The sequence below is a fragment of the Trichoderma citrinoviride genome, assembly GCF_003025115.1.
Source record: "Trichoderma citrinoviride strain TUCIM 6016 unplaced genomic scaffold BBK36scaffold_1, whole genome shotgun sequence".
Classification (NCBI taxonomy): domain Eukaryota; kingdom Fungi; phylum Ascomycota; class Sordariomycetes; order Hypocreales; family Hypocreaceae; genus Trichoderma; species Trichoderma citrinoviride.
In genome coordinates this window covers 203659-225653 of record NW_020194709.1, presented here as the reverse complement: position 1 = coordinate 225653, position 21995 = coordinate 203659, and the positions used below count along the sequence as shown (strand labels likewise).

The window sequence follows — 21995 nt, the reverse complement described above, 5'->3', positions numbered from 1 at the left end:
CAATCTCGACATCTTTTTAGATACTGTTCTTTCCTTCTTCTATAGGTCGTCTTATTTCATAGATCGTCTTCTTTTCATTGTTAGAGAGACGTGCCAAGTTGGCACCAATCGCTAGATTTCTTTTTTATCCCAACGCATAATATGACTTGTCGTCACAACGAAGCATCCGCGAAAATGATTCTCTGTTTCTATCCATCTGTCATTAATGAATACCTGCACATACCTGCACCTGTCTCGTTGTCACCGATCCATAGATTGAATAGATACTTGCCTCTAATTATCAGAAAGGACTGTCTGTGTGGCTCCACATCATCCATCTCCCTTCGTTCATATATAAGGTACAGATCAGAATCTCAGGTCCTCGATATTCTCAATCAGAAAAGTGTAGCTTGTGCTGCGATATTCTCAACGAGCAGCCCGTTGCTGTTGGCGTTGCAGTGAAGCAATTGCTTCCCATACTTCCACTGCGGCCGAAACACGTCCACATTGCTGCCGTTGTTCGGATCAAGGTTGTGCAAAAAGTTGATGTAGTATGTTCGCCCGCTAATTTTCGGATACTTGTCGTTGGAGTCGTTGAACAAGACTCTAATGTCCGATCCGTGATACGTGCCAATCTGCCCCATGACCGGGTCGTACTTGTACGACGAAAAGTACGACCACGTCGGCAGTGTCGGGGTGACGCTGGCAAATGTCTGCAGCGAGATACGTCGGACCAGGTTGAAGACTATGTCGCCCAGGATCGCCGCGATCCTCTTCTTGCCGAGATAGCTCTCAAATCGAATCCCCGTGTGGTGCGGGCTTCCGTCTCGGGATTCGCTGCTATACGTGTTGACGAGTTTTGTGATCTGCCCTTCGTCGGCGTCGTGGAAGTCTTGCCTGCCCGCTGCAATGCGTCCGGGCTGTCCACCAACACCCTACCATCTGGTCGAGCAAGATAGGACAGGGCAAGAGAGCTGTACGAGATGCGGTCCGACACCGAGTCGGCGGCGACGGCGAAGGCGTTGTTATCAAGAATGCGGAGGCATAACAGTGAATTATTTCCCAAGCATCCGGCCGACGTTGCAACGGCATCGTAGATGGCTTGGGCCTTGTCGCTGTCCAGGGGATCAGTGGGCGTCGCAGAGCCAGAGTTCATGATGGTGCCGCGAAATAGCGGCTTTCCGTTGTAGCTAGCATCACCATTGAAGAGGACGAGCTGTTCAAACACCGAGATGGAGCCAGAGGATTGACCCCAGATGGTGACTTTTCCCGGATCACCACCAAAAGCCCAAATGTTGTCGGCAACCCACTCGAGGCCCATCCGCTGGTCGAGAAGGCCAGTGTTGCCGCTTCCCTCGGCCAGAATCTCCTTGCCCGGCATGAAACCCCAGGCAGCGACGCGGTAGTTGACCGCCACGAAGATAAAGATGAAGCAGGCCAGTCTCAATGAGCTGGGTAGCGTTGTAACCCCTGGTGCTGCCGGCGAGAAAGCCGCCGCCAGAGATCCAGAATAGCACGGGGAGGCCAGCGCCGGCCTGGACTCCTTTCGGGCGCTGGACGTTGAGCGTTAGGCAGTCTTCCGACGATGTAGACGCCTCGTCCTCGCCCGAGGGGTCATTGACGATGCCGCCAGCGGACAGAGCATCCGTGAAATTGGAGAGGCCCGTCAGAGTGACAACGGGTCCCTGCGGGCATGAAAGGGGTTTGCCAGTGGCGTCAAAAGTTCCCAAATGTCGGGACAGCTTCACCGGCGGCCTGAAGCGCAGGTTTCCGATCGGCGCGTCGGCATAGGGGATGCCATTGAACGTGTCCACCGTCTCTCCTGCGGTACCAATGATGGTGCCGGACGAGATGGTGACGCTGACAGTGGCAGTCATTTCTCCTGCCTCGACAGAGAGAGCGGGTATGGATGCGACGAGCGGCAGCAGGCCAGCTGTGATGGAAAGGATGGCGGGCTTCCTTGTTGGGGAAGGCAGAAGCTTGATGAAGCTATGCTTGTAGTAAGACTGGTGACTGGGAGTCTACCACGAGCTGCGAGGCGGAGGAGGTGCTGCGGGCAATGACACGAGTCTGAGGAGCTATGGTCTTCTCTTATGAGAGTTTGGCGGCCCCATATCGTTTCGTGTGGCTTCGTCCGACTGCTCCCTGCTTCGTTTGGTTCATTCTTCGAACAAGACGAAGGGTGTCTTCCCTTCGATATGACATGATGAGCCGAGCTCGTCGACAGTCCGAGTTGGAGTTGTTCAAGGGACTCTAAGAAGAACTCTGCCGTGGCCTATCTTCTGAGTCAACAAGCCAACGAACTGCATGACGCCCTGCTAAGATCCAGTATGTGGCATCCGTCGCCTCGCTCGCCTCAACTTCCAGGAGGTTGGTCCTATAAGTTGAGGTTAATTCTCCATGCGGGTGGCGTCGTCAGATTGGGCGCTTGGGAGGCAGCATTTCACCAATCGATCGACAATGTCGATGAGAGGGAGAAGAATCGACTTGACCAGGTTTGGAATTGTTGGAGCCCGGCTGCTGTTCGATCACTCAGCCTGAGGCTCGGTTCGACTAAGTTTGTACTGGGCTCGGCTCGGTCAAGGATTTGCCTGGGTTGGGTCTGGAACCGTCAGCGGATGACTCGCTTTAGTCTAGGATGGTTCAAGGCATTAATGAACGAGTTCAGCCGTGAATTGCTATAGCGAAGGTGAGAGCAGAGAAGAAGCGAAAGTAACTGGCCTGTGACGTATTTCAGCCCGGACCTGCTTTCACCGCCCGAGCACGGCCCGGTGCTTCTTTGTTCCACATTCACTCGAGGTGTTTTAATGGTTAGCCATCCCCTTTGAACTGTTCAAGTCACAATCAGTACCTATACAGCCAAAATCCAGTCGACTGAAAAGACCGTGCAGTTGAAATTCTCAGTCAAAACGAACAATCGGTCATACATCCCCAGACAGGAGTGGAACCAGAATCCGTCACAGCAAGATGTTCAGTCGATTTCAACTTCTCCCTGGGACCAACTGGGGTAACCGGATTGATATCATCACTAGAACCGAACTGAACAGCCAAATGGAAGTCGTCGTTCGTCAAGTCGTGTATACCATGAATGTGTCAGAAGTAAGCTATGCTGACTGGCCAAGGTAACAAACAGCTTCCCCTTATACAAAAAGAAGAAAGAAGGAAAAAAAAAAAAAAAAACACGCCGATAGTACTCCGTCGTGAACCTTGGCTCACCAGAAATGTACAGGGTATCTCCTCCTCCTCTTGGTCTCTCCATGCGAAACTATGTCCGCCTCGTCAAGTTTTGCCCCTTCGCAGAGCTCCTCTGCCTGGTCGCGCTCTTATGGATGCTGGTGCCTCCCCTGCTTGCGGAGCTGGCGATCCTTATCAGTGCCCCATTCCGTCGCGGATCTCCAAAAAGGCCAGATACCGCTGCTTCGTCCACCGCCGCGCCTGCTTCCCCCACACAATCATCGGCAGAGACAGCATCAGGATTACGAAGCCCAGCACCCCCAGCTCGATAAAGGTGTCCATGACGCCCGTGTCCAACCAATAGCTCGCTACAAAGGTAAAGATCATGGCCAGCGTGTTGTTAATGACGGCAACGCCCACCATGCCCTCGAGGACCATATCCGGGTAGCAGTCGGCCAGGTAGGTCAGGCTCAGGTCGCCTGCGCAGCCGTAGCCAAAGCCGATGAAGCCGAGGCCGACGTACGGGACGGGCCAGTCCCACCCCTTGGCCGATCCGATGCCGAACAGCCACATGCCCGTTGGGAAGATGAGGACACACAGGAACATGAGGTAGAGGCGGAACTCGGCCTCCTGGATGCCCCGGTTACGCCGGCTGGCCCAAAGAACAAACAAGTCGCTGAGGTAGCCTCCGTAGAAACAGCCGAGGATGCTACCGATGAGACAGGGGATGTTCATGTTGCTCACAGCGACGTCGCCATAGTCCCAGGGGTCATCCGTCCAGTAGTCCTCCTCGATGGTGAGGTAAAAAGACAGGGCAATATTCTGCATCCCCCACTGCAGGCCGGCGAACCAGACGGCGGGGAAGGTGAAGATGCGCAGCGTGTGCCACAGTCGACCGACGTACTGCCTGGCGCCGAGTCCGCGCAGGTTGGGGGCGGGCGTAATGAGGGCAATGCGCTGCCAGTAGGACTTGGGGCGCGTGTAGTTGAGAGAGAACTGGTCCGTCTCACGGGCCTCTTCGTCTGACGCGCCAGGCGTGACCTTTTCGTCGCCGCTCGTCTTTTCATCGCCGCCAGTCGTCTTATCATTGCTCGTCGGCGCAAAAGGCGTTCGGTTCTCCACCGCCCGCTGGTACCTCTCACGCGGAAACGCCGTCTCCTCCAGGCCAAAATAAAAGAGCACAAAGTTGAAGCCAGACATGATGGCGCCCAGATATCCAATCCAGCGCCACCCAAGGCTACTGTCAGCGACGTAACCGCCAATCAACGGACCAAGATACGTTCCCACTGAGGTAGCCAGCGTGTACAGGCCCATCGACGTGCCGTTCTGGTGCTCGAACCAGATGTCCAGCAGGGAGAGCTGCACCACGGCCTCGGCAACGGACTCGGAGGCCCCCACAAAGAGCTGCGTCCAGATAGCGTCCTCGGCAGTCTTGAGGCGGCCAAACCATATGTTGCCAATCAGGCCCCAGGTTGCGCCCACGAGGTACAAGATCCGGCGGCCGTACAGATGCACGGCGGGGGAGCTCAGCAGCGTCCAGTAGCCAATGGCGAGGAAGAGGACGCCGGCGCCGGTGTTGAAGACGTCGTAGCTGATGCCGTACTCTTCATTCACACCCGTGCTGGCGGAGCCGGCGACGTTGGACGTGGCAGCTGTCAAGGCGACAGCGAAGCAGACGAGGGCGGTGTGCCATATCTTGCGCGGTAGGCTCCAGTTGAGGGGGTCGTTGGGCGACTGGGTGGGCTGGGGGACGAGGACGATGCCATCATGCTTCTGGAGGAGGCCATTGGCAGAGGTACTGCTGGCGGACTCGTCGATGAAGACGCAACGCGTGCCGGGGAGCACTTCGTCAATGTCGAGGACGGGCGGGGGAGGCTGAACGGCCATTTGGGGGGGAGGACTCTGTGAGAGGGACCTGGTTGGACTCGGGAGGAGGTTCGGGGGAGGGAACTGGAGGGAGTTCGAGGAGGGGGTCGAACTGGCTCACGGGAGCCTCATGCGGGTGTTGCTGCGGTTGGGAGTCAGTAAGAGGCAAGAAGGAGAAAAAGAAAAGAAAACAGAGGGAAGAAGAAGAAGATATTTACCTGCGCGAGACGGGACAGAAGCGAGACATGCGGCGGAGGTGACGATAAGAAGCGGCACTTTTTTTGCCGTGTCTGATTTTTTTCTGTCCCGTCTCTGTTGGTGTGTGTCCACCAATCGGGCTTATCGCAATGCAACCTCAATTGCTGGGTTTTTCGGGTTATCAGTGCATGGATCGTCGGTGGGTTCGTGACGGGAGCTCTAGCGGATGTGTTAGTGGTTGGTTTTGGTGGTCCAGCGAGTTGGCTGTAGCGGGTGCGGGTACCTGCTGGGGGATGCGGTACCTGGTTTACGCGCCAAGACGGGTGATGCGCCAAGTCGCTTGGTACTTGTTGTTCATTGACGGCATCCGATGCCTTTCTCGACCTCGATTCTCTAAGCCCAGGCTTACTGTTCTTACCTTACCTTTCTCTCACCTACACGACACCACAATTTCGAGAAGCAATTCTATCAGCTGGAAATGAACCATTCTGACGACGTGGCGGCTCCCCAGGAATGGCAGACAGGGATCTCGCCCAATCACTCGCTGGGCCTGCAGTGGCGCATCGGGAGCTGCGGGCCTCTTTGGGCTAGTGCTGGACGGCGCCTCCGGGGAGATTTGGCTGGGGTTTGATGGATTCATGTGTTTGGGTATGGTATTGGATGGCGTCGCTGTCGTGTGATTGCCTCTTGAACTGGGCCATTGGGCTTGGTGAGTTGAGAAAGCGTTGATGCTCGAAGTTCATGATGTTTCTGTCTTGAATATCTACTTAGGTACCCAGCAGGTTGAAGAAGAAAGTGATGTAATGGTAGCCAGAGCTGACTAAGGTAACTATCAAGGTTGAATCATAGGATGCCTCACCAAGGCATTGTCGGCATGTTCAATATTACCGTACCCAGGTATGCTTCACCTTTGATGGCTATCTAGCCAGTTAACATTGGATATCGGACTACTTTCACGAATTCAATCTTTCCTCAGGTACTGACGAGTCGCAGCGATATATCGAACGAGCCAAAGACCGCCAAAGAGTCTATAGTATTACAACAAGTATTCAATATATACGAGAATCTACTACGGGGTAGGTAAATCCATCAACACCGACTCACAGAATCGTCAACATCACTTTCATCATCCCCATACCGCGCGCCGCTCTTCCGCTCCGCACTTCGAATCGTCGCCATTGCCACACTCGAGTCCATCATGAACCGGTGTCGCACCTCTTCCTGCCACAGGTAGCGCTTCCGCTTCCTTGTCTGCCAGTCCCCCATCACCGCCGGCGTCTTGCAAAAGTCTAGCGATGCCTCCTCAAAGTCGACCAGCATTACGCTCTCCCGCGATCGGTCAAATAGGAAGTTACTCGCCGATAGTCCCCCGTTGTACACGACGCCGAGCTTGTGGATCGCCTCCAACGCGTTGTCCGCCATCTGGGCAATCAATTCCTTCTCGACCTGCCTGTGGCAGCTCTGGAACGGCCGCCCGCCCCAGCTCAGAAGCAGCATCTCCTTCCAGGCGTTGTCAGTGTACCGGCGCGGCCGTCCCAGATCCAGCAGACCGAGGCAAACGGGCACGCAATTGCCCTGCAGCTCTGCCATCTGATCGTAGACGGACTTTTCCGCCCACATGCTCGCCGAGCTCTTCCCGCCCTTGGCGATAAACGTGTAGCCGTGCGACGTCAGCCTCACCTTGAGGAGCGACCGGAGGGCGTTGCCAACCCGCAACCGCATATAGTCGGAATCTTGTCCGTCGGGGCGATCGAGCTGCCTCAGGAGGAGGCGCATGAAGTCGTCATAGCCGAGGTGAGCCGGTCCGTGGAACTCAGCGTTGGGGCAGTGAATGTCGGGCGCTGTTCCCTGTACCAGACCGAGGAGGCAGCTCTGGGAGCAGTACGGCTGATCCATCAACAGCGGCCGCGAACCGCTAATGCATCGATCGAGCTCGCAAATGGATCCGTCCCGGCCCGGCACGTCGTCGAGCCAGCTCCGGATCTTCTCGCTCTCCTTGGGCTCTGCCGTCTTCATCTCGATGTATAGCGGCGATTGTTTGAACCCCTGCCAGCGGTAGACCTTGAATGACGATGGCGATCGCGGCCTTGAGACACACGTCCTGCGTATTCTGTCCAACACGTCGTCATAACCCATTGTCCAGGTGTCCAGATACGTGACAGACTCGCACCACGACTCGGGAAGCGGCCTCGCGCGGAGAGCCTGCAGCACCAGCCCAAAGACGAGGGCACCCGCCGTCCGCTGAAGCCGTGTAGGGTCGTCATTGAGAACCTCGTGCTCCGGTACGCACGGCGTGCAGTATATCGTGCAGGGATCGTCTTCGGAGATGCGGCAGAAGATAAAGGCCTCACCCGTGCAGACGCACCCGTACTGGATGTTCCTGCTGACCATGTACGAGTAGAGCTGCGTGACGGTGGCAGCCACCAGCGTCCTCGAGGCAAAGGCATAGTCGTCGCCCTCCTTGTCAATCACGTCTCGCTCGGGCCGGATCTCGGAGGCCAGGCCACACTTGATCTCGTCGAGCTGCAATCTGTGCGGCAGTTGATGTACAATGGCGAAGATGGGCGTCCTCGTTCCGTGATCCTCCTTGTGGCGATATACGCATGACCGGTTGACCCAGATGCCGGCCCTCTTCGCCCTTCGATGGGAGTTTCGCATCGACAGCTTCAGTTCCCCTGCGTCCTTGTGCCACGACGACTCCAGCATGGGCTCGTACACCTGGCCGAGGTCCTTGTCGGACTCGATCGTCACCTTCACGTCGTCGCTGAGCCCGAGGCCGTTCCAGAGCAAGCCATCCTCGTACAGTTTGTCCATCAACTCCTGGACCACGTTCTCGATGGCGTAGCGTCCAAAGTGCTGCAGCGACGCCTCGCTGTTCACCGGTGTCAGTGTCCGCCTGACGCTGTCCAGCTGCTCGATGGACGGGAACTGCTGTTCCGTGCAGAATTCCGTCTCGGACGGCAGCTGGCTCCATACGCCCTCCTGCAGCTTGGCGAAGCCATCCCAGGGAATGATTCGTCGCGGAAATGTCCAGCTGAGCGCCTCCTTCTGCGTGATCAGGGACCGACTGGCCGTCTTTTGAAACCGCAGATGCAGCGCATGGCAGGCCTTGAGATACTGGGCGAGGTTTTGGGGCAGTCGGTCTCTCTCTCTGGTCGGCTCCCTCTGCTTGATCGGCCCTCGCAACGCTCGTTCGTTGATCTGGCGCTCGATCCGCTTGTACTCGCGGTCGAACAGCTCCTCGTAGTGAATGTCGATCTTCTGGCGCTCCCGCTCGTACAGCTCGTCGCGTTCGCGGGCCAGCTGGCGGAGCTTCCGCTGGTATATCTCGTCACATTCGCGCTGGACGTCTCTGCAGTCCTGCTCCCTTTTCTCGCACTCGGCGGCTACAAAGTCCTGGAACTGCTCCTCGTCCTCGTCGCGGTCGAATCTCTGTCGATGGCGTGGGAACCCCTGGCGTCGACGCAGCTCCCGCTGCAGGACGCATTTTCGTTTCTTCAGCTCCTCATATCTGACACTTGTCTCTGTCATCCTCGCAGATCAAGGATCCAAGCAGTATAAGAGGCACTCGTGAGCTGCACATACATGTCCAAATGCTACCAGCAACGGTGTTGATCAGGAGGGCCCTCGTCCGTGTTATAAGAGCTGGTCTGTCTGCCTGTGGGCCCAAGCGGTGACAGCTCACAAAATTACAGCTAGGCTGCAAGCGGCTAGCAGGCGGGCGGGATAATATGACGGCTCGTTCGTGATCCCTGCAAGCTGATGGTCGTGAGCTGTCATTGGCGTTGACCCATTGCTTTGTTCAGTTGTGGCCCTGGCCCTGCCAAGGACGCTCGATTGTTGGCCCGTCTGTTTGTACCACTTGGCTGGACCATGATTTCCCTTTTATTGGGCTGCTTTCTCTCCGATTCGCTGCTGGCGGGCAGGGGTCATCTCCAGAGACGCAGCAAGACGGCGACAATCCTCGAAATAACACGTGTGACACGAGGTTGCGGTAGATGAGGCGGTGGATACGCCAATGTCCGGGGGACGCGGATGATGGATGGACGTCCTTCACGGAGCCTCGAAGGCGTACGTCGTACTTCGTACTTACAGCATCACCAATTTCGCCTAGTATGGCTTTGATTACCAGCAGTGAGGCAGCCTTGCTAAGAATAGCTGTGCATCTTCGTATCGTCTTGCTTCTGCTGCGCTAATCGGATCACCCTTCACCCCTTCATCGCCCTGCCGCCGACGTGGAATACCTACCTACTTGTACTCAACCGCCGTCGTATACGCATCTTCCCCGTGAAGAGCCCAGTATCCATCCCAGATCGTCTTCGTGATCGGTCCAACCTGTCCGTCCTTGACCGGCCGTCCATCGAGCTCCGTAATCGGCATCACTCCCCCAGCCGTGCTGCACATGAACATCTCGTCACAGACGTACGCCATTTCGACAGGAACGGCCTCGACGTGAACATCGATCCCCTGGGCCTTCGCAACCTCCATGACGGTCCTCCGCGTGATCCCGTGCAGCACCCCCCTGTCGGGCGTGTAGACGGCTCCGTCCTTGAGCAGCACGATGTTGTATCCCGAGCCCTCCGTCAAATTTGCGTCGCCGTCCGTGAGAAGCGGATAGCTGGCTCCCCGATCCTGCGCCTCGTGCATGCCGCGCACCATGTCGCCCCATTGCAGGTTCTTGATTATGGGATCCATGGCCCCTGGTGGCGTCCGGCGGACTGTGCGGGCAACAACGGCGCTGCCGCCGCGATACTGCATGTCCGGGTCCATGAGCCAGACGTATGGCAGCAGGATAACGTACAGGTTGTTGACAATCTCCTCAGGCTTCGACCCTCGCACGCCCTTCAGTCCACGGGTCACTATGAGCTCGACATAGGCGTCTCGCATCCCGCTCTTCGCGACCATGTCAAATAGGACCGCCTTGAGCTCGTCTCTGGGCAGCGGCAGCTTGAGTCTCATCTTGGCGCAGCTGGACTCGAAGCGCGTGATGTGATCGTCCAGGCGGAAGAACTTACCATCCCACACCGAGGGAACGTCGTAGCAAAGGTCGCCGTGGAGGAAGCCCTGGTCCAGAATCGGGATTCGCGCCTCTGCCAGTGGTGAGAGCTCCCCCGCGATCCAGGCGACGCCGCTGGCGTACGGATTGTCGCTTGCTTCGAGGGCAGCTTGCCTCTGTTTGTAGGCGGCAAAGAGGGAGTCCATAGAAGACATTGCGAGAGTGAGGATCAGGGTGAGGTTGAGATGGCGCAACGTGAACAGACCTATAATCACCTCCGGAGAAAAGTGCGGAGTCATTCTTATATATCCATCCGGCCGGATCGTATCTCTTTAGCTCTGCATCGTAGCCTTGACGATCGATCAGAGGCTGCAGTAGCTGCTAATGCAGTGGGTATCCGCGATGCCTGAAGGGGGAATGTCGTCCGCGGGGGGATGGACTCTCGGAGAAGTTGGTCGTTTGCGGGGGAATTTGGAGAAGAGCATCGTTTCGAAACGGCATTACAAGGTCAGCCTTAAGCCATGTCTGAAGCTGGAGAAGACGTTGAGAGGATAATGCCGTCATCCTGGGAACATTTCGGAGACGTTGAAGAGGTGGAAGAAGGAATCGTTGTGGGCTGATGACGAGATACATAATTTATGAGAATCGATCAGTTCCTCTATGAGAGGGCCAAGGAATTTGACAGATAAATGGCATTTGTCTCCGCTGACTTGGAAATGTGTGAGCGAAGCATTATTGCTAGGTAGGGATGGCATTTCTCCTTTCCGCATTGGCTCAATATGTCAAGACTGAGGAAGGCACGGGGTCACGGGGTCTCGTTTCCATGTGCACACAACCTTCACTCTCCAAGTTTTTGCGACCCGCTCCTCATTCATTCAAGCTCTGATACTCTCCGATCCTATTGTTGGCATTATTCGTTTGCTCTCTGATCGTCAGTTGACATCAACCACCAGTCTCCAGTGGCCAGGCTGACTCCCGTTACAGCACCAGAAAAGGAAATGACGAAGTAGTCAGATAGCCAACTTGCTCCATCGTTGTACGAAGCAAGAAGCACTAACAGACCAACTGACCTTGTCAGACACTCAATTCCAATCATTTCTCTCTCCTCACCCTTCCCCGAGTTCGGGATCAACCGTCTGTTGTCGAAAGCCCTCGACGCAGACTACCCAATAATGAAGCTTAGCACCAACCTGCATCCAACCATTCCACATCAGCGACCTCTCCAACGAAACTTCAAGACGTAAGCCGATAAGCTGCGTCAGCCTATTGCAGTCGCTACACATTTCTGCGTTGAACGGCAAGTCCTCACCCATTAGTGCTGACATCGAAACTATATTCGACTACTGTTGTCGGGCGACAACTCCCAGCATAAAAATGCCATGATCTGCCATCAAGGTCGCTCTACGACCCTTTCGTCAACACAGGTTTCGCTTTCAGACTCACATCATGTGGCCTTTTAGCTCCTATCCCGAGCGAACGGCGGAGGATGTCGACGGCAAAACATACGACTACATCATCGTGGGAGGCAAGTCGAGATAATCTTTCCGTCTAAGCAGAAGACTTCGTGCCTAACAGTTCAATTCCACAGGCGGCGCCGGCGGCTGTGTCCTAGCATCTCGTCTCTCTGAAGATCCTAACGTACCTGTTCTACTCCTCGAGAAAGGGTTCGTAAACGACAATCTCATAGGCCGCATTCCCCTCCTTTCCCTGCATCCGAGCATGCCCGGCACCGCAGCCGTGAAGCATCTCAGTCAACTCTCCAAGGTAGTCAAACGCAAGCTGTCCCTCTTCTGGGGAGAAGCTCTCGGAGGCTCGACCCGTATCAATGCAATGGTCCTCACGCGCGGTCCGCCCAGCAACTATAACGACTGGTCCCAGGAGTACGGGCTCAAAGACTGGGCCTGGGAGAGAGTAGAGCCTTACTTTATCAAGAGTGAGAACGCCATAGGCCATCCAAAAGCTCTATATCGAGGCCACCGGGGGCCGGTCGAAAACCGTCAGATGCCCTTGCCATTCTCCTGCTACCCATACATTGAGATAGCCGCTCGCAAGCTGGGATTTCCCATCTATGACGACTGTAACAATCCAGCAGCGGGTGCGCAGGGATACTTTAGCCTCGACCACACCATCAGCGCGAGCGGTCGGCGCTTCTCTGCGTACCAGGCGTGGCTAAACAAAGACGTTGCCATCGCTCGAAAGTCTCACCTCACTGTGTGCACCGGCGTGACCGTCTCCAAGCTCGAAATCGACCCGGAATCGCGGAGGGCAGTTGGGGTTAGAATCCACGGGAAAGGGAAGACGAGCGACGAAGATTATCGCGTCAAGGCACGACGGGAAGTGGTCTTATGCGCTGGTGCAATAGGGACTCCACCGATATTGATGCGAAGGTTTGTCGCTTCAGGCATCCCTCACATGCACATCGAGAAGTCAGCTAATAAGTAATGATCCAAGTGGCATCGGACCCGAAGACCAACTCGACCAACTCGGCATTCCCATCGTCCAAGAGTCGTCCGCGGTGGGCAACAACCTCATGGACCACATTTCTGTGCCCATCATGTGCAAGCTCCCGGCCCGGGATACCATCCACAGCCTCTACAATCCGCTTGTCTTCATCTGGCAACTCATCCTCTGGATCTTCTTCGGCCGCGGCCTCCTGGCACACTCTTCAACAAGCTCAACCATCTTTGCTCGCATGACTGCTATCGATGATACGACTCTGCAAGTCCAGACGTCGCGCGATGGAATCGACACAATGGACCCAATGAATCCACAAAACGTCCCTGATGTAGAAATCATGGTGATTCCTGTGTCTTGCTACCTCGATGTGAATGTAACCACCCATCCGCTGATGACTTGGCAATGCACGCTGGTCCAGCCCTTCAGCAAAGGAAGCCTCCGACTGGCAACCACCAGTCCCGAGCATTTCCCCGAAGTGATCCATCCTCTCCTTCGAGACGACAGAGACCTCGTGCCTATGCGAAAGGCAATCCGCATGTCGCTACGTCTCGGCCAGGAATTTGCTCGCTCGGGATACCCTCATCCCGCGCCTGTGCTCTACGGACCTGGCATGGACCTGCAATATCTCGATAGCATATTTGGATTTGTTACGCAGCTGCCAGATAAAGAGGAAGACAAAAAAGGTGAAATAACGGAGCTCCCGGATTGGCAGACCATCTCGGACAAAACCATCGATGAGTACGCACATCGCACCTACCAGAGTTCTCTCCACTATGCCTGCACCTGTCGAATGTCCCTGGATCCGGCAGACGGCGTCGTGGATCAGAGGCTACGGGTCTTCGGAGTCGAGCGCCTCCGTATAGCCGACGCCAGCGTGTTTCCCAAGATCCCGAGTGGACACACAATGGCACCAACCATGATGGTGGCTGAGCGATGTGCCGATTTCATCAAGGAGACGTGGCGTGATAAGGAGTCGCTGCGTATCTGAGCTTGCCCAGAACCAATGGATCTACTTGTGGAGCCGAGCAAGTCTGGAGGTGACTCGACGAGACATGAATACTGCATCATTGGGCAAAAGTACTGCGGCAGGTCCGACAGTCGGGCGTGGCTCCCACTGCGGAAAGACCTCGATGATGTCCACGTTTTGCCGCACAAGTCGTCCGCAGTGACCAAATTTGCCGCCCCTGGCATCAACAATGTGACCATGTTCGATAAGCAAACATATTCCATCACGCCAGCATTCTGCAGGCTTGCAAAGACCCAAGTTGCCCTTCCCCTTCACAGTGTCCAAAGGAGTGTGCCGTGCTGCTGTCCCAATAGTTGAGCGGTTCCACAAGCTTCGTTCTCCGGCTCTGATGGTCAGGTCCCAGGTTGACAGTAGCTGTATGTGCCTTTCCAGCCACCTCCCACATTAACCTCTGCACCATGATCGAGAAGCAGTTGAACGATATCTTGCCTTCCTGCGCGAGCAACAGCATCCCAGAGCTTTACAATCGGCAAATCTCGACGCGGGGACCCTCGTGCTTTTGAGGCGCCAGGTTCATGTCATCAGAACCACTAGACGGCCTATTGTGTCTCCGTTCCTCTGAAAACCACCAGAGAAACAACACGAGAGCCTCGCTGCCTAAACATCATTGCGGATCGGCGCGCTCAGCTTCAACACGAGTAATAAATACAGCTGTAATACTTATGGGGCGCATTGTTGGAGGTATCGACTATGAACATTGCAGATGTGGTCAACCCATCCCATGCCACAATAAGAGCAAATCGGGTATCAGACGGCTTTAGCGGCGGAAGAACGCTGATTGGCTGGCGCCGAAGAAATGTCGGCGGAAGAGCGCTCATTGGTCAGGCTGCTTCACTTTGGCGATCCCCGGTCCTATCATCGAGCTCATGTTCAAAGAGCAACAGCCCATATTCATGGAGATAGGTGCAAGTAATCCCGAGGTTTGCGTAATGGACTTGTCAATAATGTCGCAATTGTGCCTCGCATGGATCCGTTGGCAGGCCGGTCGCGGCTATAAATGATGCTCAAACCAACCCTGCTTTGACATGTCTGCCAGAGTAAAATAGCATCACAGATCAGTACATTCGACGATAACAAGACAACTACAATGTCTCAGACGCTTCCCAAGATTGTCACCCGCGCTTTGGGCAAGAATGGGCCTCAAGTGCCTCGCCTCGGTCTCGGCCTCATGGGCCTGAGCGGACACTACGGCCTGCCAGCCCCGGATGAGCAGCGCCTGGCCTTCTTGGACAAGGCGTATGAGATGGGCGAGACGTTCTGGGATACTGGTGAGTCCAGAGATCGCAACCGAATGTTCTCGACGCACTTTTGCTGATCAATATGGTATGCAAGCCGACATGTATGGCGACTGTGAGGACCTGTTGGGAAAATGGTTCGCGGCCAATCCAGGAAAGCGAGACAATATCTTTCTCTCGACCAAGTTCGGTTTGCGGCCAGAAGGCAACAGCATCAACGTGAACTCGTCTCCGGAGTACTGTCGAGAGGCTATCGAAAAGTCGCTCAAGCGACTCAGGCTGCCATTTGTCAATCTCTACTACGTCCATCATCTCGATAAAGTTACGCCAATCGAAAAGACCATGGAGGCCATGGTCGAGCTCAAGAAGGAGGGAAAGATCCAGCATATTGGTCTGAGCGAGTGCAGTGCCGATACCCTCCGCCGTGCTTCCGCGATCCACCCCATCGCCTGTGTCCAAATGGAATACAATCCCTTCACCTTGGAGATTGAGTCGCCCCAGCGTCGCTTTCTTGAGACTGCGCGAGAGCTTGGAATCGCCGTGGTCGCATATAGCCCACTCGGGCGTGGCCTTCTCTCGGGAGCCATCCAGTCGAAAGAGGACGTCAGCAAGGCTGGCGATGTGCGGACCAGGCTTCCTCGCTTCAGCGGCGACAATCTGGACAAGAATATCGCGACCGTTGCGAAGATCAACGAAATCGCAAAGAGCAAGGGTGTCACCCCCGCCCAGCTGACGCTGGCTTGGATCCTTGCGCAGGGCGATGACATTTTCGCCATTCCTGGCACGACAGAGGCACACAGGTTGAGGGAGAACCTCGCTGCCATGAGCATCAGCTTGACTGCCGAGGAGGAGCAAGCAATTCGGAATGTGGCAAAGGATGTTGTAGGACCCCGACTTCCAGAGAATCTCCCTAGCGTGAACCCTTTCGGCGACACTCCGCCGCTGGAGTCATGAGTGTTCGATGGCAGCCATTTGGCATGCGACTGACTTTGTGCACGGCGTTGCTTCAGATCAAGACCTTAGGAATAGCATCAATAGATTCATATTCGCTCATGTTGACTGTCAAATCCCATCCGAAACGTGGAGGTCGTGTAAGTGTAATCGCGGCATCGTCCGCATGTCGATACACTCGACGTCGCTGCCCAAGAGGTTTCGTGAATCCTGAACGTCAGGACCGTTGGATATTGCAGGCTGGGGACCATCAGGCCTGAGAGCAGTGGAAACCAAGTCGGGCCACAGAGATGACGAAGAACTTCTCCATGCCCACGGCGAAGTCAAGAGGTCACCATTGAGGCCGGCTGTCTCCGTCGTGCTCTGGGAGCCGATTCCGTCTGTCAGCACATCCTCTCGGCGGCACCGGCGCATAATGTGAACGGTTCCCACATATGGAAACTCCAGTGTGACAGTGCCTTCGTCATCTCGGACCAAGCACTCCAAATGCAGCATCTCGCTGGGCTCGCTCCAAACTCTGTAATCAAGGCCGTCTGAGGCTGCTGCTTCGAGGTTGCCAAGCCTCCTCAACGCTCGAACGGCAGAGGAGCACAGCTTATCGTCATACTTTTGGGCCACAGACTCCAGGCTCTGGATGGCCCGCTCGACACGCAACAAATCCCCTGGACGCTGGTGATCAAGGGCATTGTCGCGACCCAGCCGGTGGCTATCCAGGTGGGCTAAGAGAAGGGCCAAAGCAGAAAGGATGATCTTTACAGTGTTTCCCCGTGTTGAAGACGTCACCCGATTGGGGCTGACAGGAATGATGCATCGGATGAGTAGCTCACGACTGGCAAACATAGCGGAGAGCTTGGAGTTTGTGTAGTCTTGGGCGCCTTGGCCAGTAGAGCAATTCCCGAGCCGCGGGACAATATACGGCAGATGGAGCAGCAGCACAAGGTTGTAGTGATGTAGCTGTAGAACAACCTTGGCAGTCATGTCTCTTAGGTCCGCATTTGTCTGAGCATCCTTCAGTCTCGGGAAAGCCCACCAATCTGCGGGCAGAGCGCGCGCCGCCTGCTTCAATGTGTAATCAATGTCTTTCGTCGCGTTGTAATGATTGTAGGTGGTGTCGCTTGCGCAAGGATCCAGTCGCATCAGTTCATTCCTGGAGATGATGCGACTGGTAAGCTTGGCCTGGATCCGCTCAAGCTGTTCGTGAGGCTCTTGCCCTATCAGGTCTTCCATGAAACTATCATCTTGCACGGATATTGGAAGGCAAAGCACTAAAGATAGGTAACGCTCCGTGAATATGAGGCGGAACCATAGAGTCGCCAAGCATATAGGCGTCTGTTTACTGTGGCGCCGTCGCTGTGGGATGTGCAGGCCCATGAGATGAGCAATGCCTATTGCTCGACGAAACACCAGCCAAGCGAGGCGTATCTGGCCAGTCGAGACGTGGTACAATCCTTCAAGCATCAATGTCTCAATGCCAACAAAGGAGACAACAAGTGAGTCCTGGGAGGTGACGTAACGGGAAGCGGCCTCGAAATATTGGCCTGCAACGTCATTATTGGACCTATCGAGGCAGAGTGTAGATATTTCCGACGTGCGTTCTGACTGCTGAAGGCAGATTGCCAGCTGGAAGAGTCTTCGAGCTAGATCAATCGGTTCGGAGTTGGTCGACGTTGGGGAAGCCAAGAGGGAGATTTGACGAGGGGCAGAAGAACGAAAAGGATCGGTGGACAAGCCCCGAAAGACGTGCATAGACATCATCAACAGCTTGTTTTGGTGCATGATGCGCGTGGTGACGTTGGCAGACGGGAGTATGGACTGCAACAGCAGACTTAGGGAGCTGCATCGCAGAGCGCCATTGGTTGGATGAGGCGGTAGCAGTAAAGCGTCGGCCCCTTCAAACTGTGATGACAGAGGCGGTATTGAGGTCTGAGCCGGTTGATTGAATGGCGCGAGATTGTCGTCGGTGGAGGAATTACAGGAGCTCTGGTTTAGCCCGAGATGAGGCTTGGGAAGCAATTTTCGTCGAGAATCGGAAGAGGGCTGCGGTACTCGGGTTCTTTGCGATGTCTGCTTGATGGCTGGACTGTTCTGCTTCTCGCGGGGAATATTGCGATTTGGGTTTTGCAGGAGATGATCTGAATCACAGATGGAAGAGGCAGGAAGAGTCGACTGACGTACCAGTCCATCGACCAAGCCCTCGAGATGATCCAGTTGATCTCCAGCATATCGAGCACGAACCGAATGGTCCGCTGCCTCTGTGACCGAAGACCGCTCCTGGATATGCTGCGGGACACACTTGCATCCACGACGCTCGCAAGACTCGCAAACGCCTGAGCCACTCCTCTCAAAATGGCATCGTTGTTTTCGCCGTTTGCATTCCCAGCAGCTTGTCGTACCTCGCCGGATCTTGCGTCGCTCGGCCCTGGCTGAACCGGATGAAGTCGATGAGCTCATATCGATGGAGCCGGGCTTCCTGCAAACGAAAAGCCGGCGCCTGGGGTGATCATCCAGACTCTGGCATTAATCACATCAGCGGCGATGGTCGCGCATTGATGAAGAGCTGGACGAAGCTCTGCAACGCGTAATGATGATAATTAGATCGAGTAAGAAGCATAAATGAATCGAGGAAGGACAGAACAAGAAGAAGCTCGAATCATGCGTCTGCCATTGTATGCATTTCTAGTCCTCCTCTTCACCGATGAAGAGACGAAAGAGCTCAATGAATCAAGTGGGCAGGAGTTCATGCCAGAGTTACGTCAGCATTTTTTCGAGCCTTGGTTGATGAGTCAGCCCACCATACGTCAATGCATGGGTAAGGACGCGGATGTCTCGCAGGAAAAGGTAAAAGAAGAGAGTATGAGGGAATGCGAATCAGCACAATATGCCGAACGATGGTACAACGGAGAGAGAGAAGAGGCAAAGTTCTTACATGGAGCCTCAGGACTAAGCTCGCGCGAGAGACAAAGGCAAAAGCCAGCCGGTCATTCTGATTTGCTTACCTTGGAGGCATCTCCCATTAAAAAGGATGCAGGTCAAGTTTCAATGGGCTCAGAATGCTCTAACAAAAGCAATCTGTTTGGATTGCGTGACTTGGAGAGGCGTATGAAAGCACGACGTTCTCAAAGTCGCTTTGAAAGCCTACAGTAAGTGACGATAGCAGGGTACTCGACATTCCCACCGATTCTGTGTTTGCTTCTAGGGTACTTCTCAGCTGGGATGCAGCAGTTCATGTCTAAGGTAGGTCCAGATGTGAAGCCGCTCATGAAATGCATATACCTAATAACTGATGTAAGCATATTGGTAAGCCGTAGGAGGAGCTTTGGAAGCCGGTGCTCTGGGAGAAGAGGCCACTTGAAAGGAGACTTCATTCGAAATGACCCGGTCAGATCCAAGACCGTTCCAAGAGCTACAATTATTTGTAGCATTGGAATATGCGAGATATCAATTGCTTTCCAAGTTGTCATATCCGATCAATCTCAAGGCTCTTTGAATACCCATTGTTGCACTTGCCATCCAAAGATGTATCATGTACCAGGTCCTGCCCTGTTCACGTGTTCGCTTGTCGGACGTCCTGCTCCTGCTCCCACAGACATTCAGCAGCACAGGCACCTGTTCAGCCATTCAACTACGTGCTGAATCCTCAGAATTCTGACATCTTGATTCTTCTGAATACCACAGTCCTGCCACAACGGAGCCTCTCTGACATTGAGTTGCTTCACCTCTTTATTTTGCAATTCGAACTACAGCTAAGGATTTGTTGCCCGAGCAGCCGCCTCCAAGCAACTGCGCGAGCAGCTGCAGTTTCATACGATCACCCACGAGCGGAGAAGACCATTCCTCGTCGGCCGTTGGGAAAAGCCACTTGTTCATCTTGATACTCTTTCTACTCTCTCATTGTATCAGATGAATGCATCAAGATTGACCATAGGGGAAAAGCAGCATAGGGTGACAGAATGATGATGCCTTCACCAGTCTACGCCCCAGATACTAAATGACTGACAGATCTCCAATTCAAGAACATACCATCCAAAACTCCCTATAAAGCGGTCCTCGACATGCTTCCAATTGCCAGCAGTGCTGACCTCGATGCGTTTGATGAGAGTCAGAAACCGAGATGCCTTCCTGACCCTCGAGTGGATTCCTCTCCAGCACATTTGCGACTAGGCGATGACTTCAAGTTCCCTTGTCATATTGTGGCTCAGCGGCATGACATATACCAGCAAATCGACTATTACTCGCGCACTTCGAGTCCAACATTTATACTAAATATTCCCTTTGGAGTGAGGTTCTTACCAAAGAGAGACGAGCTGACTGAAGAGACTTGGCTGGGTCAATGATCGCCACAGACCAGGTATATCTCTACGTTTCTGGATCATGGCTTCACCAAGGTACGTAGAGACTATTACCTTTGGGATCACACAATCTCAAGCTTCCAAGCTCATCCGGCCGATACTAAACATCGTTGTTCTAACAGTAGCTTTTGCGGCCGGCTCCAATATGGTTCACTCGACGAAGAACTTGCCACATATTATGGATACAACTAAGGCCAGGTCAAATACCGAGAATAGACTCGAGGATGGGGACCAGTCTCTGCTATGATGCCATGCTGAATAGCGAGATACCCCAAGCCCAGACTTTGACCAGCATGGTAGATCCCTGTTCAGGCCAGACTGTGGTACACCTGCTTCAGAAGGGAGCTTTGCACGAGACATACCCGAGGACAGCCACTACACTCGCACGCGGGCCATTTCATGTGCTTATTATTCGTCTGTACTTCCAGAGTCAACGAGAGTGATATTTGTCCATTGTGCCATCTTTACAGACCCCACTCAAGCGTCAGTTGTCAAGGGTCCTTGTCCTGGAAAATTACTCGAAACGGAAAACGGTCGTTTCGGCCGGCCGAGGTTGACGGCCCCACGTCCCACATCATCATCCGCTCGCTTCGGTGAAGAGGAGACTTTTCAGGCACGAATCTACACCAAGTACAAGGCAGTTTGGAGGCCCTGTGGAGCACATGAACTGTGCGAAGCGATACTGCTGAATGGTGCTTTGCAGGCGGCGAACAGGGATATACAGAATCGGTGAGGGACACAAGACTCGGGCCCCGATGTTGGCCGAGACGAACGTCAGAATGCCTCTGGATTGCAAAGATGGAGTCTATTTGGAATTTTTGGTCTTTCAATCACGCAAGGTTGATATCGCACTTCTATCCTTCCCTGAACACGCGAGCGTCGACAACACAATATTCAGCCTGGAACATCCAAAAGCTGGCAACATCTCACTCCGCCGCAACAACCGTTCCCGAAACGTCTTCAATCTCCAGTCTTCAGTTGGCCATATGCTTGTTCGGAAAGTATCGATATGCCAATAGAGTGATACGAACGTCCGGATTCCTCAAGTCGGCCTCCTCCCACGTCAGAAACCGCTCAAAGCCTGATTTTTCAAGCACCTTCTGGCTGGCAAGGTTTTCCGCAGATGTAAAGGCCGTCATAACCTCCAACACCTCCCCCTCTTCGTTTGGGATGCTCCGTTGATCAACTTCAATATGAACCTCTTCCCGGGGCAATTTGCACCACATGTCCAGCCATGCCCGGGTGAACTCAGTCGCGAGTCCTTTACCCCAGAATTCCTTGCGAAACATGTATCCCATGGCAGGCCAGCCAAACATGGACTTCAACTGGTGACAGCCTCCGATACCAATCATCTCTCCAGTCTCCTTGAGACAGACAGCAAAGTCGTAATGCGATTGATCTTTGGGTGGCAGGAACAGGTTGAGCTTTGGGCGTGTTTCCTCTAGGTCTCTGTCTATCCGCCCCTGGGGGTTGTTGGCCATGACTTCGGGCTGAGTGCGGATCAAGTGCAGGCCTTCAAGATCTTGAGCATCGAGAGCCCGGATTATCAAGCGATCCGTCTTGACGGGGACTCTACTGGAGTTGAGCGGTAGCGGACGAGCTGGGAGAGTTGTGTCAACCATTGCCCACTTCGGCTGTGGTGCTGAAGAAGATGCAGCCATCGTTGAAGTAGTCATTGAGTCACTGCGAGATGCTCTTGATGCAAGTGTATGTCTTTTCCTTTTGGTTATGAATCAATCATGAATATGTCTCACAGTCTGCTA

General features: G+C 54.4%; 8 protein-coding genes across 8 annotated transcripts; 2 read left to right on the top strand and 6 right to left on the bottom strand.

Annotated features, from left to right (window-relative positions):
- Positions 1 to 374: 374 nt before the first annotated feature.
- BBK36DRAFT_1173447 (alpha/beta-hydrolase) lies at positions 375 to 1856 on the bottom strand (the record flags this gene model as incomplete). The annotated part of the gene is made up of 3 exons (XM_024895861.1): positions 375 to 883; positions 919 to 1532; positions 1564 to 1856. The coding sequence occupies 3 exons, from the start codon at positions 1854 to 1856 to the stop codon at positions 375 to 377; spliced, it is 1416 nt and encodes a 471-aa protein (XP_024753501.1).
- Positions 1857 to 3150: 1294 nt separating this feature from the next.
- Positions 3151 to 5203, bottom strand: BBK36DRAFT_1133897 (MFS general substrate transporter). Its single transcript, XM_024892124.1, is given in 2 exon segments — positions 3151 to 5049; positions 5064 to 5203. The coding sequence occupies 1 exon segment, from the start codon at positions 5038 to 5040 to the stop codon at positions 3349 to 3351; it is 1692 nt and encodes a 563-aa protein (XP_024753500.1). The 5' UTR covers positions 5041 to 5049; positions 5064 to 5203; the 3' UTR covers positions 3151 to 3348.
- Positions 5204 to 5984: 781 nt separating this feature from the next.
- BBK36DRAFT_1173442 (hypothetical protein) lies at positions 5985 to 8757 on the bottom strand (the record flags this gene model as incomplete). The annotated part of the gene is made up of 3 exons (XM_024895860.1): positions 6322 to 8757; positions 6111 to 6138; positions 5985 to 6046 (listed from the first exon to the last, which is right to left on the bottom strand). Exons 1-3 carry the CDS (start codon positions 8746 to 8748, stop codon positions 5985 to 5987), a joined length of 2517 nt encoding a protein of 838 aa, XP_024753499.1. The 5' UTR covers positions 8749 to 8757.
- Positions 8758 to 9465: 708 nt separating this feature from the next.
- Positions 9466 to 10428, bottom strand: BBK36DRAFT_1164735 (D-alanine aminotransferase; the record flags this gene model as incomplete). The annotated part of the gene is made up of 1 exon (XM_024894685.1): positions 9466 to 10428. One exon carries the CDS (start codon positions 10426 to 10428, stop codon positions 9466 to 9468), a length of 963 nt encoding a protein of 320 aa, XP_024753498.1.
- A 1504-nt stretch (positions 10429 to 11932) lies between these two features.
- On the top strand, positions 11933 to 13658 carry BBK36DRAFT_1108074 (GMC oxidoreductase; the record flags this gene model as incomplete). The annotated part of the gene is made up of 2 exons (XM_024889329.1): positions 11933 to 12600; positions 12665 to 13658. 2 exons carry the CDS (start codon positions 11933 to 11935, stop codon positions 13656 to 13658), a joined length of 1662 nt encoding a protein of 553 aa, XP_024753497.1.
- A 1126-nt stretch (positions 13659 to 14784) lies between these two features.
- Positions 14785 to 15886, top strand: BBK36DRAFT_1154996 (aldo-keto reductase; the record flags this gene model as incomplete). The annotated part of the gene is made up of 2 exons (XM_024893783.1): positions 14785 to 14965; positions 15030 to 15886. The coding sequence occupies 2 exons, from the start codon at positions 14785 to 14787 to the stop codon at positions 15884 to 15886; spliced, it is 1038 nt and encodes a 345-aa protein (XP_024753496.1).
- A 108-nt stretch (positions 15887 to 15994) lies between these two features.
- BBK36DRAFT_1109325 (hypothetical protein) lies at positions 15995 to 18334 on the bottom strand (the record flags this gene model as incomplete). Its single annotated transcript, XM_024889460.1, has 1 exon — positions 15995 to 18334. One exon carries the CDS (start codon positions 18332 to 18334, stop codon positions 15995 to 15997), a length of 2340 nt encoding a protein of 779 aa, XP_024753495.1.
- A 2872-nt stretch (positions 18335 to 21206) lies between these two features.
- Positions 21207 to 21893, bottom strand: BBK36DRAFT_1107430 (acyl-CoA N-acyltransferase; the record flags this gene model as incomplete). Its single annotated transcript, XM_024889249.1, has 1 exon — positions 21207 to 21893. One exon carries the CDS (start codon positions 21891 to 21893, stop codon positions 21207 to 21209), a length of 687 nt encoding a protein of 228 aa, XP_024753494.1.
- Positions 21894 to 21995: the final 102 nt, after the last annotated feature.

What these genes read in the sequence shown, in the direction of transcription:
- BBK36DRAFT_1133897 (XM_024892124.1), bottom strand. Translation starts at nt 5,040, where the DNA reads ATGGCCGTTCAGCCTCCCCCGCCCGTCCTCGACATTGACGAAGTGCTC.